Genomic DNA, 16,841 nt, shown 5'->3' on the forward strand with positions numbered 1-16,841 from the left:
AGATCCTTCTTTTTCTTTTTTTTTTTTTTTTGGTAATTCCCCAAATTATATCCTTTCCCTCTTTCCTCAAAAAATCCTGCATGTTAACTAGGTTTACTATTTCTCAGCATTCCTGAATTTTACCACACGGCTTGAATTTGCCACTAAGGGTCTCACATTGAGCTTTTCTTCTGGCCACCCTACTTGTAACTGTTCTCTTTCACTACGCCATGCATTCAGAATCTGCTTAGCGAGACTGCTGATATTCATTCTTCACACATCCCCAGGCCCTCAGAGTTAAGTCACGGCAAGTATCATGTCAGTGCTGGTGGGCTGGCAACATTCCAGAACCTCATCGCTGGTAATCTTGTCTATCCTTTTGATCTTAAATATGGCTTACAGGCGATGCTGATGAATTGACTCAGGGGACCAGATGTGCTGTTTGTGGTAGAGATTCCTGTCACAATCCCAGGAAGACAAGGATCCTACATATTACATTACAGGCATTCAACGGATTTAAAACTGTTGCTGCATTCACACCACCTCTTGTCTGAAGTCAGTCATGGATTGCTATTTAATAGGGGCAATGAAAACATCTAGCTTCACGTACCTGGGAAAAACAGACAAATGATCTAGACATTCTTAAGTCAATTTTACTACAATGAATCAAAAAAACAGTACAATATGTGTTACCTTTCTTAGGTAAAAATATGCAATTATACCCACAATCCTACTCATACATGGGTCCCTAGATCTCATGACCTAAATACCCTCTTATATTAAGTGCACCATGAAGACTTGGTAGTACAATTTGATTTCTTTTTCGAAGCAATATAAATCTATTCTAGAACCACAAAATCAGCATGAGATAAAACTTCAGAACCCCAAGATGACTATGCTGACTATATATGTCGCATAAAATTTTTAATTTCCTATTTAGCCACATTTAAAAGGGAAAAAGAAACAGTATATGTTGATATTAATATGTATTTAACTAAATATACTCAAAATATAATTTTAACATATAATGTAATCATTTATCAATGAGACATACTACATTCCTTTTTTCACACTTAGTCATACTAGGTTTTCAAAATCCAGTGTGTAGTATACATTTACAGCACATCTCAATTTGGACTAGCCACACTTCCATCTTCAATGGACATATTGGCTAGTGGCTACCTTACTGAATGAACACTGCAGCTCTAAACAAACCTCCAATCTACTGCACAGAAAGACAGTGTTTTAGCTTTCTGTTTGAATGCTTGCTTTCTGTTTGAATGCTGTTACTTTCTCTTCTTCTTATCTCATCATCTCATCTATTGTAGACTTCAGTTCCCTTTTCACAAGTCTTACTCCATCCTTTCTAGTTTAAATATCAGTCTCTTAGATCAATGGTTTTGAACCATTTTTGGCATAGCTCCCTTTTGAAAATATTAACCCCACCAACATATTGATTTGGATCCTTGCTTCAGAAAAATATAGACCTATTTGCATTGTTAGGGGTGAAATTCCCACCCTGCCCCCAACACACCCCCTAAAAAAGATATTTTGGAGTCTTAACTCCCAGGACTTAGGAATGCAACCTTATTTAAATATAGAGTATTTACAGAGGTAATAAAGTTAAAATGAAGTCATTAGAGTGGGTCCTAATTGAATATGACTGGTGCACTTACAAAAAGGGTAATTAGAACAGAGATAGGTGTAGAGGGAAGAAAATGTGACGTAACAGAGAGAAGTTGGTCATCTATAAGCCAAGGAGAGGGGTCTGGAATAAATCATCCTCTCAAAGCCCTCAGAAGAAATTAACCCTGCCAACATCTTGATTTCGGGGTTCTAGCCTCCAAAATATGAGTAAATATATTTCTGTTGTTCAAGTCACTCAGTTTTGTTTACTTTGTTATAGCAGCCCTAGCAAACTAATACATTCATATAAATTTACACAGAGAAATACATAGACAGATAAACATAGATAATTTTACACATAATTCCAAGAGTTCAGAGATCCTTCCACTAAACATTTCTTAAAAACCACATATTAAGAACCTGAGACAAAATAAATCAAATTAAGCAGCATTTGTGTATTGCTTCTGTCATCTATTAACATTTTGAGAATGTTTTTACCATTTACAACAAAGGTAAAAAAAAATCATTTTTAAACCATTTTCAGAATTCCTCCAAGTCTTTGCATGTTTGAGGTTTAATATTATTCTGATGATTTTATGCTACATTTTTAACTATATCCTCAGATATATGATCCTGTTCCTATATTTAGTACATGTCCTCTTAAAACAGGGACATACAAAAACTGTCCTAGGAAATACTTGTTTTCTTCAGATAGCTTCCCTTTGCTCACCTCATTCATATGAAAGTTGAAACCATCTAATGCAGGATTTCTCACATGGGTTGCATGGAACAATAATATCCACTGAAAAAGGTTCCTAAAGTTTTATGCAGTTGAGAAATGTTGCACAGTATGACCGCCTTTATCACTATGAACATTAGCATATTAAAGACTCTGAGAAGTTCTTCAAAAAACTCAATGTTTACGGTAAATAGGTGACCACATAATTTCTTCTCATAGACATATTGCCCATTGAAACAGCTTATAGATGACACAAGCTAATGTCAAATTGCTATACTTTATACAATTCTGGTCCCTGATATTTGAAGCAAAATAGAAAAAAATGCAACCAAGTAGCAGGCTGACTAGCAGTCTTGTGGGTGGCACAGAACAAGAGTTATACCTACAAGATGTTCTGTTCTCAATGAAGACAACCTTAAGCCACCTCCCTTGAGATATGAATATAAGAATTAGAGAGAAAGGGCAGGAGGGAAGGCAGACACCAACAAAAATACACTGAGAAGAAGGCATTCTGTGAAGTTGAGTATAGTAAAAACTTCAGGTAAGTTATACAGGCTACAGAAATCTGCCATCTGTGTCCTTGGGTTCAGTTCTTCTTTGTTCCTAAATAGCTCCAGTGATTTATGAAAATAATTAGGGATTTATCCAAGCAATAAGAATAGAAAAGAATACTAATAAGAATAGAAAAAAAAAAAAGAAATACACTTGTATTTCAGGTATTATCCTCTGGATTACTTTCCCCTTGAATGAAACTTACACTTTTCAACTTTGGCTTTCTTGACCTAGGATGTCCAAGAACTTTTCTCAAAAGCCCAAATTATTACAGTTGGTGTTTTTTTGTTCTGTTCTGTTCTGAGACTGAGTCTCACTCTATGTCACCCAGGATGGAGTGCAATGGAGAGATCTTGGCTCATTGCAACCTCTGCCTCCCAGGTTTGAGTGATTCTCCTGACTCAGGTTCCTGAGTAGCTGGAACTACAGGCATACACCACCACGCCTCGCTATTTTTTTGTATTTTTACTAGAGATGGGGTTTTGCCATTTTGGCTAGGCTGGTCTCGAACTCCTGGCCTCAGGTGATCTGACTGCCTTGGTTTCCCAAGTCAACAATATTAAACTTCTACTCTATAAATACAAGATGTTTTCCCATTTATTTAAGTCTTCTTTAATTTCTCTCAACAATGTTACATAGTTTTCTTTTGTTAGACATTTCTAGGTATTTTTTGATGTTATTGTGAAGGCAATTCTTTTCTTTAAGTTCTTTATTCTTCATTTTTTAAAGATGAGGATCTCACTTATGTTGCCTAGGCTGGCCTCAAACTCCTTGGCATCCTGAGTTTCTGAGATTACAGAAATGTACCATCATGGCCAGCAGCAATTTTCTTAATTTCATTTTTTGCTTATTCATTGCAAGCATATAGAAATACAACTGACTACTGTATATTGATCTTGTATACTATAAACTTGCTGGACTCAACTTACTAGCTTTAAGAGTTTTTTAGTAAATTCCTTAGTATTCCTGTATACCAGAGACAATTTTACTTCTTTTCCAATCTGAATACCTTTTATTTCATTTCTTGCCTAATTGCCCTGGCTAGAATTTCTAGTACAACATTGAATAGAAGTGACGGGAGCAGATAAACTTGTTATTTTCCTGACATGGAGGGGTAAACATTCAGTGTTTCACCATTAAGTATGTGACAGCTGTGGTCTTTTGCCTAGATGCCTTTATTGGGATGAGGAAGTTCCCTCACATTCGTGGTTTGCTGCGAGTGTTTGTTATTAATTTGTGTTGGATTTTTTCACATACCTTTTCAGCATCTACTGAGGTGATCATGTGGTTTTCTGCTTTATTTTATTAATATTGTGAAATACTTTAACTGATTTTGAGATGCAAAAGTATCTTTACATAAGAGGACTGAATCTTAATTGGCCATAGTGTATAATTCTTTCTGTATGACGCGGGTTGCTTTTTGCTAGTGTTTTGTTTCAAATGTTTACATCTATATTCATGATGGATATTTGTCTATAGTTTTATTTTCTTACAATTTCTTGTCTGGCTTTGATATTATGATAATATCAGCCTCACAGAATGAGTTGGGAAGTATTCACTCCTCCTCTATTTTCTGAAAGAATTTATAAGGAAGTGGTATAATTTCTTTAAATATTCAATAGAAAACACCCGTGAAGTCATCTGGGTCCAGGGTTTTCTTTGTGGAAATATTGTAAATTACTAATTCAATACATTTACTTACAAATCTATTTCATAGAAATTTTGCTCTCATATAGCCATATTACCCAATTTATACTATTATTGTCATGTATATTGTATCTATCTATATTATAAATAAAACTTCACAGTGTTATAACTATTCCTTTGTTATATCTGGTGTAGAAGACTATAATGAAAAAGAAAATATGTATTTATATCTATATCTTATATTAATCCACATATTTTATATTTTTTGTTATTTTTATTTCTTCCTGAAGATTCATGTTACCATTTCATGTCATTTCCTTTCACCCTGAAGATTTCCCTTAGCATTTCTCATAAAATAGGTCTGTTACCAATGAATCTCTTAATAAATAAATGTTTTCATTTCATATTTATTTTGAAAGATACTTTGCTGAATACAAAATTATTGGTTGTGATTTTTTCTTTTAGAACTTTGTACATGCCATACTACTGCCTTCTGGGCTTCATTACTTCAGATAACAAGTCTGTTATTATATTGATGCTCTCCTATATGTGTCTCCTTCTATAGCTTTCAATTGTTTTCTATGTAGATGTGTCTCAGTATGTATCTTTTTGGGTTTTGTATTTTGGTAATTTTTTTTTTTTTTTTTTTTGAGATGGAGTCTTGCTCTGTTGCCCAGACTGGAGTGTGGTGGTGCCATCTTGACTCACCTCCGCCTTCCTGGTTCAAGAGATTCTCCTACCTCAGCCTCCCAACTAGCTGGGATTACAGGCATGTGCCACCATCCCCAGCTAATTTTTATATTTTCAGTAGAGACAGGGTTTCACTATGTTGGCCAGGCCAGTCTCAAACTCCTGACCTCAAGTGATCCGCCAGTCTCTTCCTCCCAAAGTGCTAGGATTACAGGCGTGAGCCACCGTGCCCAGCCTATCTTTTGGTATTTGTCCCACTTAAAGTTTACAGAGTTGCTTGGATACTTAATGATTTTCATAAAATTTTAGAAAGCTTTGGCTTTCATTTTTTCAAGTATTTTTTTCCACCTTTCTCTCTCTTCTGTCCTAGAATTTATATTACACATATGTGAGCACGTGTGATGTTGTCCCACAGGTCTTTGAGGATCTGTTCATTTCTCTTCCATCTTTTTTACTCTTTGCTCCTTGGAAATTATCTACTCTGCTGATCTGTCTTCAGGTTCACTGATTTTTTTTTATTCTGACAATTTGAATGTTGTTGAGCTGCTGTAGTAACATTTTCATATCACTTATTATACTCCTCAGATTCAGAATTTTCATATTGTTTTTTTCAAATAATTGATATCTCCTTATTGAAAATCTTTACTTGTTGATACATTTATATCATTCTCTCCTTTAAGACTTTAAACATGTTTTCCTTTAGTTTAGTATATAAATATGTATGTGCATACATATACACATATATATATGTACATATACACATAAAAATACATATGCATGTATGCGTATGTATATATAGATATAGATATAACTGTGCTTTGAAGTCTGTCTACCAAATTCAATATCTGAAACATTTCCTATTGACTACTTTTTCCCCCCAAGTATGGATCACACTTTCCTGTTTCTCTGTATGTCCAATTTGTTGAAAGCTAAACACTTTAAATAATAATTGTAATAACTGGGTTTTGATTATTTTCCTTCCTACTGTTGCTTTTTGTTTGTTTGTTTGTTTGGTAACTTGCCTGTGGTAAATGTATAAAATCTGTTTATCTTGTGATGAGTGGTAATTGATGTTTCTGCACAGTTTATTTTATTCTTGATTTTTAAATTTTAAAGCCTAGCTCCAAAAAGGTTATTCTTGTGTCTAGACAGTTTTGAGATGGGCCAGTAATTGACAGAAATAATGCACAAACACCTCAAGCCAATAGGTTTCTTTTCTTTTGTAGTGGGGCAGGTACAGGAGTATGTTCAAAGTCCAGCCTCTCTTTTTCTATTCTCCCATGAAGAAGATGTGTATATCTCTAGGTTAGGCTGGAACTCTAAAAATAGCTCGGGACCTCTCTTCATTCTGCACTGCAAAAGGGCATGCACACTTTCAGCTAGGAATATGCTTGCCCCAACCATGAGCACAACCTCAGGTTAGTAGATACAATGGCCCAAAACACCTACCCACTGCCACCAGGATCATTACTTCTACTGACAATGCTGCTGGTTGTGAGTATCACCCTCTGCTGTAAACTGAGTGAGCCCTCTAGCCCAGATACAGCAGTTGCCAGTCCTCGTGGCCAGCCAGATGCTGACACAACTTTTATACTGACCAAGCTCAAGAATGTGGGTAGTCAGTGATAGAGGCAGTCTTAGGCAAGACAACCACAGGCTACCAGTTTTTACCCAAACTTCAGCAGTTTTTCAAGAATAAACAGTTCTCATATTGCTGTTTGCTTTTGTCCCTGTTTGGAAGTGCTTATTTGCTTATTTTTTGGTAAATTTTAGATTCATAATTGATTTGGGGGGAAAGGATTTGCCAGTTTTCTCACTCATCCATAGCCAAAGACAAGTAATATTAAAATATTTTTGTCTTCTCCCAAAACATATAAAGATGTAGAAATAGTTGTCTAGGAGGTCATATCAAAACTGTATTTTAATAGTAGGAAATGAGAAAACATCATAGATTTGCTAACAACCTTTGGGACATTTGAGAATTCTCAGGTGAATAAATACTAAGTAAAAATCTGAAGAAATTAATATACACAGGGATGAATTCAACAGAAATATGTGTATTCTTGTATTTTCTCCACAAGCTTCCTGCCATGAAGTCTTACTTGTTCAATCTGATGATGTTGACTTTCTTGAGAATATATGTACAAATAGAATCTTTTTTCTCTATAGGAGAAAAAAGTGTTCTTATTATTCTCTTGTATGAGTGGTAAATTCCTCATTGTTAAAAATTTTTCAAGGGTTTATATAATATTCCAAAAGTAGATCTGCTGATGTGGTTAATTGTTATTTTACAAGGCAAATACTTTTTCATTATTTTCTCCTGTGTAACCGAAAGTAACACACTTAATCTTTCTAGGCCTGTGTTCCCTCACTGGGAAAATTATGAGCTTAAATAACAGGATCTAGAACTTTACAGTCTAGATTTCCAAAGCGTATAATATCATTCCTAGCAAGAATGGTTATGTATAAAAGTCCACTGCTGCTAGGTAATACACTTAAATTTCTTTTCCAGTTTAGTGGTAGGTTTTACTAAATCAAGCTTTTTATTTAAAACTTATAAATAAACGTGTCTATGAGAAACAAGCTGGGTAAGATTAAGAACATAATCTGTTATTCTAAAGCTGAGTTTCTGAGTAATCTCTTTGGCAGTACATGTTGTTATCCCCTCTGTGAGTAGACATTCACTGTTTGAAGCAACAAGCCCTTTGATACTTAAAAATATTGGATTCTGTTCTATTTTTAAAAGCTACTATATCAGTATTCATCAACTGTTGGACATAGCCATTCATTTATTTTCAAAAAGGCTATTCTATAATCACACTTCCTTTCAGGAAGCCTACCAACTAAGTAAAAGCCTAAATTACTGATAGCAGTTATACAGGGACCTTCCTGTCGGTTAAGAAGCAGGATTAATCAAACCAATGTGCTAAATCTTGGGCTAATAATTATGCAGAAAAGTGGTAGGAAAGCTTATTATATTTGTATTTAGTGGTTGTGCACCTTTAACATGCAGCTAAGAGACTAAAACATTCCAGAAAAGTAGATTTTCTTACTTGTATTTTAGCAAGGCTGATTTAATTATTCTATAATTGTAATAAATATTGTCAATGTTATTAATAGAAATAACTATAATTTTGAAATACTGATTATATATTAAAATAATTAATGAGGCATTAAAATAATTAGTCTTATGATAGCTAACTAATTAGGAGCCAATGAAGCATAGCTTTTCAATGTTTCACAAGAAAAATCCTGGCTCTATAAAATAAATTCAAAATTTCCACTAAATATTTGCATGTTTTTATGATAAGACTAAGAAATATCTCATAATGGCTAAAATTCTTAGAATAGTCATATATTTTTTAAAAATTGTTTTCATACACAATTCTGTTACTATAGCATGAAAATGGTTCTGAAGCAATATTTTAAAACTGCACAATGATAAACTGTTCTTAAGTTATATCTGATATGGTTTGGGCAAATGAAAGGCCAATTGCATGTAGTGTTGTTGCAGGTTATGGCTCTACTGCTATACATAATGGTGCTTATATCTCTATATATTTTAGTGAAATAGTGTTATTTAGTGGACACAGTGTAATGACATTTCTCCTCAGATAGGGACATCATGTTTTACCTTAATTTAGACAAAAAGAAACAGAGTTTCTTACAGGGAAAACTGTTTTACAGTATCTATAATAACTCAATAGATTTCTATTAAATTCACACACACACATACACACACACACACACACTCTCTCTGTCTCTCTCTCTCTCTCTCTCTCACTTTGGAGGCAGCGGGAGTCTAGACTAACCAGGAAATCCTTAAAGCCACAAACAGTTAATACCAACTAACTAGGGGTGAAAGTGATCCCTACTTTCCTAGTCTAAAGTTTGAACTATAGACTATAGCAACTATTTTACTTATCATAATCTTAATATAAAACAAAGTGAAATACTTATAAAATCTAGGCCCACATTTTCATATGTTTATTGGCCTCATGAAAAAATGCTCATCATCACTGGTCGTTAGAGAAATGCAAATCAAAGCTACATTGAGATATACCATCTCACACCAGTTCGAATGGCGATCATTAAAAAATCTGGGGACAACAGATGCTGGAGAGGATGTGGAGAAATAGGAACACGTTTACACTGTTGGTAGGAGTGTAAATTAGTTCAACCATTGTGGAAGACAGTGTGGTGACTCCTCAAGGACCTAGAAATAGAAATTCCATTTGACCCAGCAATCCCATTACTGGTTATATATCCAAAGGATTATAAATCATTCTACTATAAGGACACATGCACACGAATGTTCATTGCAGCACTGTTTACAATAGCAAAGACCTGGAACCAACCCAAATGCCCATCGATGATAGACTGGACAGGGAAAATGTGGTACATATACACCATGGAATATTATGCAGCCACCAAAAATGATGAGTTCGTGTCCTTTGTAGGGACATGGATGAACCTGGAAACCATCATTTTCAGCAAACTGACACAAGAGCAGAAAATCAAACGCCACATGTTCTCACTCATAGGCGGGTGTTGAACAATGAAAACACATGGACACAGGGAGGGGAGCACTATACACTGGGGTCTGTTGGGGGGAAATAGGGGAGGAACAGCAGGGGTTGGGAGTTGGGGAGAGATAGCATGGGGAGAAATACCAGATATAGGTGAAGGGGAGGAAGGCAGCAAATCACACTGCCATGTGTGTACCTATGCAACAATCTTGCCTGTTCTTGACATGTACTCCAAAACCTAAAATGCAATAAATATATACATACATATATATATATATATATTTTTTTTTAAAGAAAAAAAAATCTAAGCCCTTAGTATGCAGCCATAGCTTAAGAAACAAAGTCAGTAATATCATTACTACCTATATGGACATTCTAAAATTCAAGACATAGTAAAAGTAAATCTTGCTATGGAAAAATATAAAGTGTAGTGTGGGGTGATATTGGCTGTGATACTCAAGTTTCAGAATACTTTGGGGATTTCCTTTTAGCCAATAAGATGAATATTTTAGAGGTTTTTCATGCTATATAGTACAGTACATATGAGCATGATATGGTTTATTAGATTGATATACATTATCATTAGTTATTTCCTCAAGAATCCTAATGGCAAGGGGACAATGTAAAACTTCAGAGAGAAAAAAAAAAGCAATAAAATTGATTGTGTAGTCATAAAAATATAAGTTAACAATTAACCCCTATTCTACTTCTGGATATATGCAAAAAGTAACAGTAATTTCAGATGTTTAACATACAATTTTCTGGATATAAGCATAAAAGTAATCAGACTTTTCCTTAGAGTGAATACAATAAATATGAATTTACCATATTCATATTTGTGAATAAATTACCATACCATCTTTGTGAATTTTTCTATTGATTTATTAAAGAATAATTTCATTTTAAGTGGGACAGTAAGGTAAAAAAAAGCATAACTACCAAACAAAAAGAAATTTCATTATCATGTGCAAAAGTATGATTGTATGTATATTGTGTAATCCAATTCAAATTTATCATATTCAGATTCAGATTATCATATTCATTTTCTTATCACTAAATGATCCTGATCTCACTAAACCTCTTTTTTATCATCAAGAAATTGGGTTATAATGTGAACATTACAAGAGGATTTTTGAGTATTTTATTAATTAATAATAAAAATCCATTTACATAATGAAGTAACTACCAAAATAACTAATAAATTACACATTCAGCCACTTAAAGAAATGGCTTTCTGAAACTCAGAATAAACATATTAATCCCCATCAATTTCTCTTTTTCTTGTTTTTATTGTAGGAAAAGCACATAAGCAACTGCAATATCTAAAATAAATTCACAAATGTATTTGTATTCAAAGAGTAAATAATTTATTATCAAGTTGGTAGAATAAGATCAGGAAGAAATTGTCACTGCTCTGCCTCAAAAACATAATAATACCACATAGAGTACCAAAAAGAGAAAGCTATATTCAACAGAATCTATCTTTCATGGGCTAAAAACATATTTTGTGTTGGATTCCCGGTAAATTACAGGGTGGCCCATTTTGTTGTTTAACATCTACGATTTTCTTTCTCAGATCTATAAAATCTAGTTCTTAATTCAGCATCAAGCATTTGAGATCTGAGATTTATTTTTCTATTTTAATAAGCATCCATTTCCTAAATATCTCTTTTTGAAGCAGAAGAAAAAAGGTAAGATTTCTAATACAATGCTATTAATTCTTGTCATCAAAAACTCACAAAAGCAAGTTAAATAGAAAAAAAAAAAAAAAGAACCAGAGACTTATAGATCAAATGTGTGGTGAACTAGATGTGGGCAAAAGAAATAAAGACGTAAAATATAGAAAAAAAATAAACTAAATATTTCTGAAGAGAAGGGATAATTTTGCCAAATTGAAGGTAGTACAATTATAGATTATAGTTTTGTTTAAAATAGACTGAACACACAAAAGTCCTCTTTCTCATATGCCTATATTTAATCATGTATTTTCTCATCAATAATTTTCACCTACTTCAAATGTTGGTAAGAAAAGATCAAAAGGTCATTGCATTTAATAAAAAATTCCGAAAGTTCAAATTGGAAAGAGTACAAATTATCTTTGTGAGTTTTTCTACATTTGATTATTAAACAATAATTTCATTTTAAATGAGACACTAAGGTAAAACAAGCATAGCTACCAAATGAAAAGAAATTTCATTACCGTGTGCAAAAGTATGATTGTGTGTGTATTGTATAACCCAATTCAAATCTGATTAGAATCAGATAAATCAGCCAATTTAATCAATGTTAACAAGATTCCGTGACTGCAATTAGGTACTTTCCTATGTCTTTGTCTATTTATTCTACCTTCTCTACTGTCATTATGAGGAATGACCATGCTCTTGGCTAAATTAATCTACTACTTGTCCATGAGATTCCATCCGCTTACCTTTTTAGACAGATTTCCAGTAGTTTTTCCTCTGTTACCTTGATGCTTTTACCCTTCTCTTTAGTTACTCTCATCAGTATACAAAAACATATTTTTTCATTTAAAAACAAACAAAAATGCCAAAATTGCTTTTCTTTATCCTACTTCCCCCTCCAGCTGCTGCCCCATGTCTTTCCCTTGTTTTACAGTGAAATGTGTTGATAGCGTTGCCTGTCTCATCTCCAATTCTCTCCTCCCATTCCCTTTGAAACTCTATTCTCTCCTATCTCCTTCCTTCACCAATCCAGTGAACATGTTCTATTAAGATCCTTAATAACGTTTGTATTGCTCAATCCATCAATAAATCCTCAATCCTCACCTTACTTGCCCCACTAGCAGCATTCCACACAGCTGATCACTGTCTACTCTGTGAAATACTTTCTTCACTTGGCTTCCAGGAAACCACATTTATAGTACTGCCTCTTACCTCCTGGCTGCTTCTTCTCAGTCTTATTTGCTCAGTCATAACCCCTTCACTAGCAAATCCTGCTACCTCTAAACATACCTAGAATTTGCTCCTGTTCATCACCTCCCCATCACTCTGTCTAGGCCACCCGCATTCTTCAATCAATTGGACTAGCTTCCCATCTGTTATATCTTCTGCACTTGTCATCCTATAGTCTATTCTTAACACAACACACAGACTAATATTGTTAAAATTTGGGTCAGATTATGTCACTCAACTGTTTAAAATCCTTCAGTATTTTCCAAGCTAACTCAAAGTAATAGGAAAAGTTCTAACAGTAGCCTACAATGCCCTACATGTGATGTGGTCCCATCATCTCTCTCATCTTATTTCCTAATTCTCCCAGTCTTCATCTTTCTACTGTATCCATATTACACTCTATATTATTGCTTAAACACCATCGGGAACTTTGTACTGAAGGTTTTGTTGTTTTTGTTTTCTGCTTGGCATGCTCTTCCCCAAGACAGTCTTGTAACCTTCACCTTTTCACTGAGGCCTTTTCTGATAGCCTGGCTAAAATCATAACCCTCAACCTTATTCTCACCCTGGCCTTTCTATCGTCCTTCTCTGTTGTATTTTTCTCTTTAGCACTTATCAACCTAACATATTTTTTATTTATTCGTCTTAAATGTTTCCCTGACTACAATTTAAACTCCACAATGGGCCAGGCGCCATGGCTCGCGCCTGTAATCCCAGCACTATGGGAGGCCAAAGCGGGCGGATTGCCTGAGATTGGTAGTTCGAGACCAACCTGACCAACACGGAGAAACTCCATCTCTACTAAAAATAGAAAATTAGTCAGGCGTGGTGGTGCATGCCTGTAATCCAAGCTACTTGGGAGGCTAAGAAAGGAGAATCGCTTGAGACCGGGAGGCAGAGGTTGCGGTGAGCCATGATCACGCCATTGCACTCCAGCCTAGGCAACAAGAGTGAAACTCCATCTCAAAAATTAAAAAAATTTAAAATTAAAACAAAACTCCAGGATGGCACAGATTTTTGTGTTTTGTTCTCTAGTGCATAGCAAAGTTTCTGGTACATAATTGGAACTCAGAAATATTTTCTAATTAAATAAATCAAACATTTATTTTTATAGTATTGGGTTTAGGTAAAAGCTCTCTAAGTATAAAATGAGTTCAGAGGCTCCTGTTTCCACTGCCACTTGGAAATCTATAAAACAGTAAAAAAAATAGCTCATGGGTTTAAACACTTGCTGAGAACTTGATCCAAGAGACTAAGTCATAGGTATTCGAACATAACTGCCATTTTTCCCCATCTCTTTTCCTCTATTACATCTCACTTGTTGCAATCCTTTTTCTGAAGACTGAAAGAATATCTCAACTTCAGCATAATTTAGAGCATTCTTGATGATCCTGCTCCAGTGGCCTATTCATGGCTTTAGCTAAATAAGATCTCAAATGGTAAAGGCAACTAGCTTCAAGCTGATGATATTTAGCATAAAGGTTATCTTCTTCATTGCTTATGCTGGTTATATTTAACCAGGAATAGTATACTTCAGAGTATATATATATGAATGCTTGCTCATATTGGTGTGCTAATGAGTTGCTGCATTTTATAAAACATATTAAATTTTAACATTAAAAAGTTTGTTTTTAAAATAAAAATGCTAAAGAATTTTCAAGAATAAGGTTTTTCACAGCATTTTTTCATTATGGTTTCTTGTCATTAGAGTAATAAGCCCAAGTGAGATATTCAACAAAGGAGATAAATGTATATCTCTTACCAGAAGCCAACCCAGAGGAATCAGGCTGGTTTTCACTTTCCTCATCAGTACTTTCATCATAGACTGGATCTCGGTCAGCAGTCATTTCAGAATGGATTGTAGCTTCCCTAGAAACAAAGAAAAGTAGAATTATAAATCATGGGCTTACCCCCTGCTAGGCAGCAAATTTATCAGTAAGTAATTACAGAAAATATTCCTGGAAAAAGATTCTAATTAAACAAACATATTGAAAATATATATGATTTAGATGAAAGCATTTTAAAACCTATATATTAACTCTCAAGAACAAGTTTCTCTTTTACCTAATTTTAATCTGAATTTAGTACTCATTATACTTAATATTAAATCAGTTTCTATTCTTCTATCAAAATACCTTTTCTACCAAATTATCTCTGTGGGTCACAGAGTATAACATTTTACTAATCTCAGAGCAGTTCCGCATCTCATTTGATCTCTGCAAAACCTCAAGACGGGTATGTTTATCTTTATTTTGAGGAAAAAGTGACTTGTCCAAAGCCATAAACTAATAGGTATGATTGCAAGAATAGTGTCTGTACTAAGACTAGCTGAAATCAAGTTATTTTAATACTATGTCACTGGTAATTCTGTATTTTTACTAAGATTCAGAGCAATAGACCCTAACTTGTATTTGCTAAGGCGTAAAAAAGTTACAACCATCCGAATTTGTCAATTAATGATTCTTCCATAAAAATCAAGAACATGTCTACTCTCAGAGGAAACTTGAAAGAAGAATAAGACTGATAACCAACCTCTAATCAGATAAAAATGCTCCCTGGAATTTAATATTAGCCACTTGATTCTAAAGTTAACCATTGCTTAGACATCAAGATTATAAATATGTGTCCAACTTTGTAGTTCTGCAGATGAAAGATTTTTTTTAATTAATATTTTTTTTACTAATGTCTAAGAATTAATACTTTAATAAGCCTCATGTTAGTTTTTTAAATTTAAATGTAGGTGAGACAGTTGAGCAGACAGGGAGAGAGCATGCTGAGAACTCTCTAGCCCACAGCACCTCGGTCTAACAGACTGAGCATCCTCATCTAGACTACCAAATTATCTCTTATCGCTAAAAAGTTGGCACCTAATGTTCACTAACTTTGGGAAGAAATTCTACTTAAATTTATGCATCTGTCATCCAAAAACAAGATAGCCAAAATACCCTTCATATTTGATGTCCTTTTCTTGTTCTTGAGCTCCATTTAATAATTTATTATGTAAACTTCTGATTTTTGTTTTCTTCTCATTCAACACCAGAATAAACCGCTTATAAAGATCAGTCTCCAAAGCTTCCTTAGCGATCACACATTTTTCAAATCTAAAAAAGTAAATAAGTAAACAAATTAGTCATGCAGTTCTGCTTAGCATTAACATAATTCAGTCTAATAAGTTTTCAAGAAAACTTTTCAAGGAAAATACAATTAAAGATTATTTTCACATATGCTTTCAGCAACTTAAACATTTTATAAAGATAGTTAAATACACAATTAGAAATTATTGGTTATTAATGTAATTTATGTATGGAGATAAGGATCAAAATTGAAAACTGATAAAAATAAGGCTTTAGAAAACCAAAATGCCTTAAAGGTAATAATTTGTTCATATTTATGGTTTATTTACAAAAGAATGTTTTTATAGGATAAATTTCAAATAAGAGTTAATGTAGCCTATGTTTCCTCAGTACTTTGTTAATATTATTATAATAGCAAGTACAATCTTGTTTTGCGATGTCATTATAGCTAATTTGTCTGACTGCTCTACCAGACAATGAACTGCCCCACAAGAACATGACTAATTCAGTTACATATTTATAAGCTTGCACCACACACATACATACAAATACATATAGAAACAAAATACACATATATAGTGAAAGCATTCTATTTGATATATCCAAGGAGAGATTAACAAAACTGCAAATGTAAAACACTACACATCTTCAAATTTAGACATGTAAGACAAAACATATAAAATTCTCTATTGTTTAAAATTCATCCTACATTGTTCAAATGAGCTAACAAGGGATTGTATTTCTTTTAAGCTCCCAAGAGAGATATAAAGTAAAAAAGCAAAATAACTGAGGTTGTATATACTTAACATGTGCATACACATATACGATGAATAAATCCCTATTTTATAGATTCAAATACAAATTATTTTATGTATTCTTTTCAATGTTGGTTTATAATGCTTATTTACATTGTTGTTGTTCCATACAGGTACCCTGGTATTTTTATATTGTACATAAACACATATATATATTTCAGTGAATATATAGACACACATAAATATTTCAGTGAAATTAGAAACAAAAATGTCCAAATTAGATACATTTCATACACATGCCTTTAAACTTTCAACAATCTACCTATCTAGAGATGCAA

At 33.7% G+C, this 16,841-nt stretch overlaps 1 protein-coding gene across 2 annotated transcripts in view; it reads right to left on the reverse strand.

The window, feature by feature from the left end:
- Positions 1–16,841, reverse strand: part of XRCC4 (X-ray repair cross complementing 4) — a 276,417-nt gene that overhangs the window by 139,073 nt on the left and 120,503 nt on the right. For both annotated transcript variants that reach the window (XM_032276749.1, XM_032276758.1), the window contains exons 5-6: positions 15,620–15,775; positions 14,437–14,543 (exon numbers count right to left, since the gene is read on the reverse strand). In XM_032276749.1, coding sequence (XP_032132640.1) covers positions 14,437–14,543; positions 15,620–15,775 — 263 coding nt within the window. The remainder of the gene's footprint in view (positions 1–14,436; positions 14,544–15,619; positions 15,776–16,841) is intronic.

Source organism: Sapajus apella, unplaced genomic scaffold (genome assembly GCF_009761245.1).
Source record: "Sapajus apella isolate SASKATOON/1434 unplaced genomic scaffold, GSC_monkey_1.0 scaffold1, whole genome shotgun sequence".
NCBI classification, from domain to species: Eukaryota; Metazoa; Chordata; class Mammalia; order Primates; family Cebidae; genus Sapajus; species Sapajus apella.